Below are 12310 nucleotides of genomic sequence, written 5' to 3' on the forward strand. Positions count from 1 at the left end.
ATTTTATATAATCAATGGAAGTAGCATGTACCACCTTCAAAACTGAAGATTATTATTCTAGGCTGCTAAATATGTAAAATATTATTTAAAAAGCACTTATGACTTTCTTACAGGTCAAATTTCTGCCCTTGTAAATTTTTTTTAAAGATTTTATTTAGCTTTTTGAGAGAGAGCACAAGCAGGGGGAGGGACAAAGGGAGAGGGTGAAGCAGACTCCCCGCTGAGCAAGGAGCTCCATCCCAGGACCCTGAGATTATGACCTCAGCCCGAAGGCAGATGCTTAACCAAATGAGCTACCCAGGTGCCCACTGCACTTGTAATTAATGACTTAAAAACTCCATTGAAAAACATAAATGGATAAAATGCAATTTTACATAATGTAAACTACTAAAAAACTATGACACTAACAAATTCTAAACCTTTTGTCAAGACGGTTTATTTTCTTTGATACATAAAATGTTTCTTTAAAAATTCTCTTCCTTTTCCCAGGAAGAATGTGTATTGGAGAGTATACAATCTGAATGCTGATTATTTTAACATGAAAAGTGATTACATGAAAAAATTCTAGAAGGCCTAGGAAACTGACAGTTAAACAGCACAAGCCATTTAGGTAGACTACTGCACTGTGTCTTTTCTTACAGAGCATAGCAAGATGTGTTTTGAAATATACATATTTTCCTATAGTGGAGTCTTTAGTAAGTTATTTTGTATGTCCCATGATTTTCCAGCATTCATCTGAATGGGTGTGGATGCCAAAGATCTCCACTGCAAAGCACGCTCATGGTAAACACCTTTCCTTCTCCCAAAAGTGGTCTTGGGGCAGTTTTCTATTGATGTTGGTGATGGGTCAAGTTTCCCCTAGTCTTCAAACGATGTAATCTGTTAATTCCATCCCATCACAACATGAGCAAAAAGGAGGTAACACATCCCAACTGTGCAGGAGACGACCATCATTGGGAAGCCCAACCTGAAATACAAAGAAAAGTGGATTGTAGTGTCTGATATCTGACAAGTACTATGAGATCTAGACTCATTATGACATTTGTCATCACATCATTATATTTGTCATGACTTAGGAGCTTTGTGTATCTGCAAAGTCAATTACTTCTTATCTCTAGAAACTGAAAAGTTGGGTTTAGTCTAGATGGTATAGAGGCATGCCTTCATTAGATATCCTCCACATTTTGAGACGTGCTCAAAATTCTTGTAGATTTTTAATTGACACTTTATAGCCTCAACTTGTTCATCTATAACATTAGAGCATCGGTCTTAATAATGACAGTTAAAACTGTCAATGTCATGTAACTGGGCCATTATTTAAATCTCTGCATCATCTTCCAATTGTCCTTCTGAGAAAGCTGGTTTCCCAGAAAGGTCGTATTTCATAGACCTCTGAAGTTCCTAATACTTCAAATTGAAGAGAGCTTCAGAGGTAGGATTAGGAAGTAATATCTAGTTTTAGGAAAGGAAGAGGAAAGAACAGGAATTTCTTAAGTAGTCAGTGAAATGCAAGATGTGAGTATAGGTATGCACAAATACAAAGGAGTCATGAGAAGATGAAAGCTTCCCTCATTTTATGCCTCCCACAAATCCCTAGCCTGGCTAATAAATCCCAAACAATTTCCACTTCACATTTGGAATTCATACTTTGCAGACATTGCTCCATGCTGCATTGTCACTGGAGGAAATTACTGCAAAGATTAAAGTTTTTATCCCAAAAAGCCTTCAAAATACTGGCAAGAGCCTAGTTTGTGATAGTGATAATAATAATGATTATGACATTCTTCCTTTCCCTGGCCATGGGCATGGGGAGTGGCTACTCAGGAAGAGCCACAGCAAGCTCTCCCCACAAAGCTGTAATTTTAACATGGAAACTGCATCCACAAATGAAATAGTTCCTTAAATTCTAAACCAGAATTGCACTTTTCAGGATGGTGGTAGCTTCTCTTTTGACCACATTTCTTTTACAGAACAGAAAACCAAAACAACAGATTTCAGTAAAAGTATCTAGATTTCTTGAGATTAGTAAACTTTGTTTTTTTTTTTTTAAATAGCTGAACATGTTTGCAATTGGTCAGCCTTGATAACTGAATTCTGGAAAAATACCCCCCAGGAACAGTGTCTGATCAACTCCAGGCATCACAGATCTCATTACAAGCTTTCAAATAGACGTAAAACCTTCTTGACACTATATGAGATTGTGTGACATTGCATCAGTGTCAAGTAAGATGCTGAATACTTCAGCCTGGGTGCTGGGACACCTGGCTATGTTTCAGAAACAAATCTACCTGCGAGGGATGGATTCCACAAAAAGAAGACATTACTCTTGGGGAGTCCAAGCTGAGGAAATTCCTCATTGATGGTTCTGCTGTGCTTCTAAATGGGATTTACTGGTGTCTCAAAGATGGAACCAATCCCAAGAAGGAGCATTGCCTAGAGATTGGTGCAAGCATTCTGACGCCATCAGAAAAATTATTGTTCACTTAGCGTCTAAACACCGTAGACATCCTCACACAAATGACCTCATCAACTGTTCACATCACCTTTGAGATTGGTATCATCACACCCACTGTACAGATGGGATTTGGAAAAGGAAGCAGACTTATCCAGGTAACTTGGCAAATCTGCTGTGGTGTAGACAATCAAACCCCATAAGTCTAAGTCTCGAATCCATGCTTTTAACCACTATACATTCTGCTTCCCTGTGGGTATAAGTAAACCATACAATGACAATATAACACTCAGAAGTAAGTGAACATCTGCTATTTGCTAAGGGTTTCATTGATATAAACATTGATACTTACCAAAAACAATAAGGCAAGTCATACATATTATCCCTATTTTATAGAAGAAACTGAAGTTTAAAAATATTAAGGAATTTTACAAAGTATGACAACACTAAAATGCAGATGATATTTTGGCATATTCTCTGGCTTCAAAACTTGTATATATTCCTACCACAACACATTAGTTAAGGGCCCTGCTCTTGTCCAGCTGCATGATGTTGGGCATCTCCATGACTCAACTTCTTTATTTTTGAAATGTGGGTAATAATAGTACCTAGTTACTAAGGTTACTACAAGGATTATATAAGTTCACCCCTGTAAATCCCTTAGACCAGTGTGTCTGATCACAATGAGCCACCAGAACAGAAACTGACAAGACACCCCTTTGTGCTCATTTAACATGACAGCAAGCCTCAGACAAGGTATCCAGGACTACAGAGGAGACATTTTAGTGTTCACTGAACTTCAGGAAAATAGATCAACCTAAGTCTATTCTAATACCACCTACTGTGTCCTAATTAAGGAACTCCCAAGGTACAAACTCCAGCCTAACCATTGTGAAGAGAGAGACAGAGACAGAAACAGAGAGAAACAGAAATAGAGAGACAGGTGAGACAAAAAGAGAGAGAAGGGAGAAAAGGAATAGGAGAAGTGAGAGAGGTAAAGAAGGGAAGATGGAGAGACAAAAGACAGAAAAGATTTACATCAGATGCCAGCTCTAGTATTTTAGATTCCAGCTCCATCATTCGCTAGGTGGGTTATGAATGCCAAGAAAAATAATACTCACAAAGGTATTTGTATGTACTATAATATCCTTGACCCCATAAAAGTTCATAGACTAAGGATTCTATGAATGAAAAATGTGCTTTTCCAGTCCAAAGAGAATTCACCTAGGTAAACTGCCCCTTTTCATAGATCAAGAAACAATAAACTACAGCCCCCAGGCCAATAATGGCCCCCTGCCTAGGCCAAATAAAGTTTTTGCAAATAACTTTATTTTGCAAATAAAGTTTTATTGGAACACATTCTCTTCCATTCATTTACTTATCATCAATGTGCTGCTCACAGCACAGAACAGTTGAGTAGCTGTGATAGAGACCACATGGTCCACAAAAGCCTGAAAGATTTACTATCTGACCCTTTACAAAAGATGTCTGCCATCCCTATTATAGCAAAAGACACTTAGTCCTGGAGAAGGTGAAGAAACTTTCAAATGTTCTTGTCAGCTCCCACTCAAAATAAAAGGTAGGCCCAAACCATTAGCCAAGAGAAAGGTACTGTGTGCCACTATGTAATTTCACATTTCTAGTGCCACATATTAAAAGGAGTAAAATGAAACAAATGAAAATAAATTTAATAATTTATTTTATTTTATCTAACGTTTATTTTATCTAAAATTATTATTTTAACATATAATCAACATAAAATCTCTAATGGGATATTTTACATTCATTTTTTTTTATAGTAAATCTTCAAAATCCAGGGTAGGTTTTCTATTCACTTTGACATGCCATATTTCAAGGCTCAATTGTGCCAGTGACTGGAGGCTGTGCGGTCCAACACAGCTCTAGGAGTCTCACAACTTCCAGCTAGAAAATGTGAAAATCCAGATTGATGACCTTGAGTAAATGCAGGGGATGCTGGCTCTGGATGGAGCTTTCAGAGAGAATATGCTGGAATGAGTCCTTCACAGAAAGAATAGGTTTAGACAGGCTGACAGGGGTCTGCCACCCTCTGTGTACATATCCCTTGGGTGAGCACTCATCAGGGTGGCTTTTTTCCTTATACATTTTGTAAGTTGCACATGCATATAAAGAATCCTCTAATGTTAGGGTCAGGACAAATGATGAAACTGTTTATTGGCAAATTTGATGGCAGCACTGACAACAGTGGCTACACACCTGAATAACTGATAGATAAAGACAAGGATGGGGCAGCTCCTTCTGCTGAAACTGCTAAAGTTGGCATGTTCCTTTCTGGGGTGATCCCCTGCTGCTTTTTCCTGTGGGAGTGTGGTTAGCTTGATTGGTGTTTCAATGCTTCACTTACTGCCCAGGCAGGAGTCCGCTGGAAGGAGATTTATTTGAAGATAGGGCAGTAATAACTTCCTATCACTGCCAGAAGTGCTTTGAATATACACTTTTATGGTCCACATTTACCAAGAGTAGTTTCATTTCCCAGAAGATCCATTTGTCTTGCTCTCTAGCCTCTCAGAAAAGCAGTATCTTCACCAAAAGGCTTAGGAAAAGCATATTGCTCAAAATCCAGCATCACATTATGCTTTCATTTCCCTCTGGGATTATTTTCAATTTACTCTGGCTCCAAACATCACATTCTATTATAGGAGACAAAAACACCTGAATGTCAAAGCACAAATCAAGATGCAAAATGTCAGATGGATGCCCAGACAAATGCTGCATTCAGTTTTAGGTTAAAAATGTAATTGTGATGACACACAGTACTCCAAGGAACCAAAGCTTCCATATTTCTGGGAAACTAGCTGCCCCAGAACCATGCCATTTCTGAAGGAGGTCAGGCACTGCACCAAGGGCAGAATTCCACACACTGAAGAGAGACCTGGTTTGCAGCAAAAGGAAATGTTTGCTAATGAAGTCTCCGACTTGAGTTTTAGACAGAAACCATTCTTTCTATTTATTTTTCCTTTCCAAAAGGCTTTACAACATACCATGACTATAGGTATTAATCAAAAGCCATTTCATTGTTGCCTTTCTACAAAGGTAATGCATATTTCTCAGCAGAACAGCTTTTGTTTTTATAGGACTGTGGGAGCTTATCAGAGGGATGTACAGCTTGCCCACTTTCCATAGACCATGGATATCTTGAGAGTCAGACTCTTCAGCCCCCTAACCAGTCTTCAGGTCATTCAGGGCCCCAGGAGAGAAATTGCTTTCTTATCCTCATCTCTCATCTGAAATTTGAGCAGCCCTGTACTTCATGTCCTGGATCTCTCCAGGTGACAATTAGCTAATCCTCTTCATGAAAAAAGCCTGAAGGAACTTCCTGAATCTTGGAAATAAAGCCCCATGGTTACATTTCCCAAAGAGAGAGGGGTTCCTGGTGGGGTAGAAGGTGGTGACCCACAGGGAGAACTACAGAAAAGAGAAGGCATGACTAAGTGGGGGAGGGGTGCTCATGGTGTCTTCAGAGCCCTCCCCATCACACTGCATTGGTGACAAGCTGCCAGCAGCAGAGTTCACGTGGCTAAAGACTAGAAAGGATGACAAAGGAACAGCATAGAAGTCATGGTAAGGAGTAAAGCATCAAAGTGAAAAAGGCAAAGCTTGGAGAAAAAGGCATGTGAGGATGAAATTGTAACAATTTTTCCCCGTTCAGAATAGATTCTAGTTTGGATGGTTTCTTTTTCATGTGTTCAACCTTATGAAATGTATGTGCCCACTTTCATAGCAAGCAAAAGAGAAAGAATTCAAGAAAATTATGTGTTGTTCTTTCTTCTTCTTGCATACTTTGTGCCCACCACTGCCAGCCCCAGCCCATCTCTTAACCAGCACCACTGCTCTTGGGCATGAGCAGTGGAGCTGGAACTCTCATTTCTCCCTCCATGAGATCTGCAGTCAGTTCGCCTCTCCCTTCCATGTTGGGGAAGACCCTTTACCCACTGGGTATCCTCTGAAAATAAATAGAAAGTCAGACAGCCCTGTAGACACATGGCATCATGTGAAGACATCCAATACCTTCCTGGCTCCTTCTCTCATATTCCCATATTTGGAATATGACCACCTTCTTTCTGACTTTTATTTTTTAATTTTCATTCTATTCTAATTCTAGCATACTTACATATAGCATTATATTAGCTTCAGGTGTATAACACTGTGATTCAACAATTCAATACATTATTCAGTGCTCCTCAAGAGAAGTGTACTCTTAATCCCCTTCACCTATTTCACCCATCCCCCACACCCACTGTCCCTCTGGTAACCAACAGTTTGTTCTCTGTAGTTAAGAGTCTGTTTTTTGGTTTGTCTTTTTTTTTTCCTTTGTTCATTCGTTTTGTTTTGTTTCTCAAACTCCACATGAATAAAATCATATGGTATTTGTCTTTCTCTGCTTGATATATTTCACTTGGCATTATACTCTCTAGCTCCATCCATGCTGTTACAAATGGCAAGATTTCATTCTTTTTATGGCTGAATAACAATAATATGTATACACATACATACATAAATGGGATATATACATGTATATAAATGGGATATATGTATATCCCATTTTCTTTATCCATTCATCTATTGACACATGGGCTGCTTCCATAATGTGGCTATTGTAAATGGTGCTGCCATAAACATAGAGGTGCATGTATCCCTTCTGACTTTTTAAAGAACATCATATTTATCTGGGTTAGATAGCAGCAACATTCCTCAACTATACCCAGCAAGCCTTTATCCTTATCTTTCTTTTTTCCCTCTATTGAGTATTGGACTCAAATTCTGGACTGCATCTCCATCGCCCTCCTCTAAGAACTTTCTTCACCCAGTGCCTTCTTCTCTCACACCTTTAATGCCTCCTTTCTGACTGACATCTTTTTCTGGCCTATAAATACCCCCAAATCTTCCTTTGTTACAATTAATTGTTCCTCATTTCACTCCAACCCTCTTAAATTACTTAATGCCTTTGTTATGTACATTGCACTCTGTTGGTTAATACATGGATGATACAAAGAGAAATACAGGCTCTCCCTGCCTGTAAGTAGCCCACAGTGAAAGGGAGCATATAGAAAATCAAATTTGCAATACAATATAGTGAGTACTATACAGAGGCCTCTACTGAGGATTCTGAAGGAAAGCACTGAAAGCAAACAACTTCTTCATTGGCTGGTGCCCAACTGGGTGAGTATGAAGGGCTGAACAGAACACAGAAGGTTTGTAAGAAAAATGAGTTTCAAGTTTGTTGTTCAACAGAAAATAGGAATTAAACAGCCAAGAGGAGGAGGAGAATGAGAAAAGAGAATGGGCATGAGCGATTTTGAAGACAGCATCCATACAGATTCACTACTTCTTAAAATAACCTTGATGGTTTATATTTTTCCAAAAAAACATTAATTTTATAAAAATTCTTTTTATCACATTTATGTAATTTTCTAATATAACTTTTATCTTTACCTCCATAGCCTTATTCCCTTTCTTAGTACCTAGTTTTTGCTTTCATTCCTTTTCTTGATTGAGCCAAAGTTTTAACTATAACATCAAAAACACTTAAAAAAAAAAAGAAAATCACCTCTTGACTTACCAATTCTGCTGTTTATAGTCTTCTTGTGCGTGTGTGTGTGTGTGTGTGTGTGTGTGTATGTTGGGTTGTTTGTTTCTATTTAAATTCCAGTTAACATATGGTGTAATATTCGTTTCAGATGTAGAATTTAGTGATTCAACACTTACATAGAACACTTGGTGCTCATCACAAGTGTACTCCTTAATCCCCATCACTTATTTCATCCATCTCCCACCTGCCTTCCCTCTATCAGTTTGTTCTTTATAGTTTAAGAGTCTGTTTCTTGATTTACATCTTTTTCCCCCATGATCATTTGTTTTGTTTCTTAAATTCCATATATGAGTGAAATCATATGGCATTTGTATTTCTCTAACTTATTTCCTTAGAATAATATTCTCTAGTTCCATCCAAGTCCTTGCAAATGGCGAGATTTTATTCTTTTTATGGCTGGGTAGTATTCCATTGTATATATATCCACCATTTCTTCTTTATTCATCAGTTGATGGACATTTGGGTTTGTTCCATAATTTGGTCAATGCTGATAATGCTGCTATAAACGTTTGGGTGCACCTGTTCCTTCAAATCAGTATTTTTGTATCCTTTGGGTAAATACTTAGTAGCACAATTGCTGGATCATAGGGCAGCTCTATTTTTAACTTTTTAAGAAATCTCCATACTATTTTCCAGAGTGGCTGCACCATTTTGCATTCCCAGTAATAGTCCACAAATGTTCCTCTTTCTCTGCATCTTTGCCAACACCTACTGTTTCCTGTGTGGTTAATTTTAGTCCATTCTGACTGGTGTGAGGTGATATCTTATTATACTTTTGATTTGTATTTCCCTGATTATGAGTGGTATTGAGCTTCTTTTCACGTGTCTGTTGGCTATCTGTATGTCTTTTTTGGAAAAATGTTCATTTCTTCTGCCCATTTTTGAGCTAGGTTATATGGGTTTTATGTGTTGAGTTTTGTAAGTTTTTTATATATTTTGGAGATTAGCTCTTTATCAGATATGTCATTTGCAATTATCTTCTCCTATTCCATTTTTTAAAAAAGATTTTATTTATTTATTCATGAGAGACACAGAGAGAAAGAGAGGCAGAGACACAGGCAGAGGGAGAAGCAGGCTCCATGTAGGGAGCCTGACATGGGACTTGATCCCAGGTCTCCAGGATCACGCCCTGGGCTGAGGGCAATGCTAAACCACTGAGCCACCCAGGCTGCCCCCGCTATTCCATTTTTAATCTAATTCAGTTAGTTTTGGCTTTGTATTGTTTGATTCTTTTCTCCTTCTTTCCTGTTTTATTTCATTTGTTTTATTTTTTCTCAATTTAAAATTAATTAAAATAACTAAGGCTACACTTGATTCCCAGTACAGCTCCAAGGCCTTCCTTGAACTTTGCAATGTTACCTTTTTCTTTGGAGCTGAGTCAGCTGCTATGACTTACATAGGGGGTGGGGGCCATGCAAAGCCTGGTGTTATGAACTGAATTTGCTGCATACCTTCAACAACTAGCCAACCTCCCTGAGACTAATTTTCTTATGAAATAATATTTTTGCAAAGAAATTTAAGATACAGTGTATAAAACAATGATTAGGGTCTAGTACTTTATAAATGCTCTTGAAATAGTGAATGTTAATTATTATTTTTGTTACTACTAACGTATATCTATTAATACAATTACTATTAAAAATACAATTACTATTACTCCTATTATTATTATTTCTTTTTATTTATCTTTTGCAAAGTGGATCACCATTTTCTTCTTATTTTTAACTTATAATGCAATGCAAATCATTCATGGTTGTCAGACTATGGCTTGTAAATATCCAGTTATTAAATCATGAAGATTGTCTTCACAGCTTATTATACAATGAATATTTGTAGCTGTTTTGTGGGCTCTTGAAGGTATACTCTCCATAGGGAAAAAAAAAAGAGAATCATATAACTAATCTTTCAATTCTCAGAAATGGATAGTGTCACATGAAAGTCTTTCAATAACAATGAAGTTTATATTAATTTCTCCTTTTATTTCTGACAACTTATCTTGTTCATTTGATGCTACTATTTTGGCAGTTAAAAACTATTATACTGACTCTGTTTTACTGACTGAATATTTTATTTTATTTTTCAAAGATTTTATTTATTTATTTATGAGACACACACAGAGGTAGAGACACAGGCAGAGGGAGAAGCAGGCTCCATGCAGGGAGCCCGATGTGGGACTCAATCCCTGGACTCCAGGATCATGCCCTGGGCCAAAGGCAGGCACCAAACCGCTGAGCCACCCAGGAATCTCCTGAATATTTTAAAGAAGACTTCCATATCTTACATTACGTATGTTTCTATCTTTATTATCTTTTCAATTGTATCAGCCAGACTTACTTTATTCACAGTTCTATTTTTAACCTCTCCTGATCTCTGCTTTTAAAGCAGAATTCATCTAGAATTTTATTTTATTCTCTACTTTAGATTTGTCACTTTTAAAAAATTTCTTTATTTATTTGAGAGAGTGGGGAGGGCCCACAGGAGAAAAGAGAGAATCTTAAACTGACACCATGCTGAGTGTGGAGCCGAACAAGGGGCTTGATCTCATGACCCTGAGATCACGACCTGAGCCAAAACCAAGAGTCAGATACTAATCGGAGAAGGACAAACAGTGTATGTTCTCACTTATTTGGGGAATATGAATAATAGTGAAGGGGAATATAAGGGAAGGGAGAATAAATGTGTGGGAGATATCAGAAAGGGACACAGAACATAAAGACTTCTAACTCTGGGAAATGAACTAGGGGTGGTGGAAGGGGAGGAGGGCGGGGGGTGGGGGTGAATGGGTGACGGGCACGGAGGGGGACACTTGACGGGATGAGCACTGGGTGTTATTCTGTATGTTGGTAAATTGAACACCAATAAAAATTAATTTATAAAAAAAAAAAAAAAAAAGAGTCAGATACTTAACCAATTGAGCCACCCAGGTGCCCCTGATCCTTCACTTTTAATGCTATATTTGGCTTTCCTTATATAGTCTTGGTTTATGTTTCATGTTTTTAAATTTGTTTCCTTTTTTGTTTATTATGCTTTTGACTATATAAATTTCATTGATTTGCCTTTATAAATACAGTGATTTAAAAATTAAACTTCCTTCTCCGATTGACTTACTTCACTCAGCATAATACCCTCCAGTTCCATCCACGTCATTCATTTGGGGAATATAAATAATAGTGAAAGGGAATATAAGGGAAGGGAGAAGAAATGTGTGGGAAGTATCAGAAAGGGAGACAGAACATAAAGACTCCTAACTCTGGGAAACGAACTAGGGGTGGTGGAAGGGGAGGAGGGTGGGGGGTGGGGGTGAATGGGTGACGGCCACTGAGGGGGGCACTTGAGGGGATGAGCACTGGGTGTTATTCTGTATGTTGGTAAATTGAACACCAATAAAAAATAAATTTATTTAAAAAATAATAATAAAAAAATAAAAATTAAATTTCACTAATAGTTACTTCTAAGTGTTTAATAATAAAAAGATAAATCCATAGACCTCAACTACAAAAGATAAATAAATAAACCAGTATCCTTTGACCCTCCTATGCAAGACAAATAAAACAGAAAGTTTTAATTTCTCTCCATAACACCTCAACACATTTGTTTTTTGTTTTTGTTTTGTTTTGTTTTTTACCTCAAAACATTTGTGGTCTTCATCAATTCAAATGAGATTGTAGACTCAGATTACATTTCTTAAATTCTTAACTATTTACAATATAAATTTTCTGTTTAGATACATTCTGGTTATTGAATTCAGTTTGTCTATTTATAAGCATTAATTATCTTTTTTCTGTAATGTGCATTTAATTGATCTTACTATTTATGATTAATCATATTCTCACCACAAATTGCACAGCTTAAGTGCTTCATTCTGGAATGTATATTTCAATAATCACTTTCAGGAAATGACAGCAGTGATTTGTTCCTGAATGGTGACTCAACTGATGCATTGATGATGATAATAATGAAGAATATGAGAACAATCTAACAATTATACAATAGCAGATGACATCCATGAGTGAGAACATATCAGGCAGCCAGATTTATATGCATTAGCTCAGCTAATCCCCACAAAATACTAGATAGGTAGTATTAGTCTCCACTTTTAAAAATAACAAGATCAAGGCCCAGAGAGGAGGCGAAGTATCTACCCAAGATCACACAACTAGTTAGGAACAGAAAGGTTTCTGTAACTTTAATAGATAAATGGAACTTGATCGAACTTGAACTTAGAACCC

At 37.3% G+C, this 12310-nt stretch overlaps 1 protein-coding gene across 5 annotated transcripts in view; it reads right to left on the reverse strand.

Moving 5' to 3' along the window:
- Positions 1 to 418: 418 nt before the first annotated feature.
- Positions 419 to 12310, reverse strand: part of OCA2 (OCA2 melanosomal transmembrane protein) — a 389085-nt gene continuing 377193 nt past the window's right edge. For 4 of the 5 annotated variants that reach the window (XM_055326878.1, XM_055326881.1, XM_055326880.1 and 1 more), the window contains one exon: positions 419 to 967. In XM_055326878.1, the coding sequence (XP_055182853.1) occupies positions 883 to 967 (85 nt within the window). In that variant the 3' untranslated portion in view covers positions 419 to 882. Of the gene's footprint in view, positions 968 to 5082; positions 5144 to 12310 lie in introns of those variants that run through there. The other variant, XM_055326879.1, reaches the window with a different exon arrangement.

This window comes from Nyctereutes procyonoides, unplaced genomic scaffold, assembly GCF_905146905.1.
Source record: "Nyctereutes procyonoides isolate TBG_1078 unplaced genomic scaffold, NYPRO_anot_genome, whole genome shotgun sequence".
Taxonomy (NCBI): domain Eukaryota; kingdom Metazoa; phylum Chordata; class Mammalia; order Carnivora; family Canidae; genus Nyctereutes; species Nyctereutes procyonoides.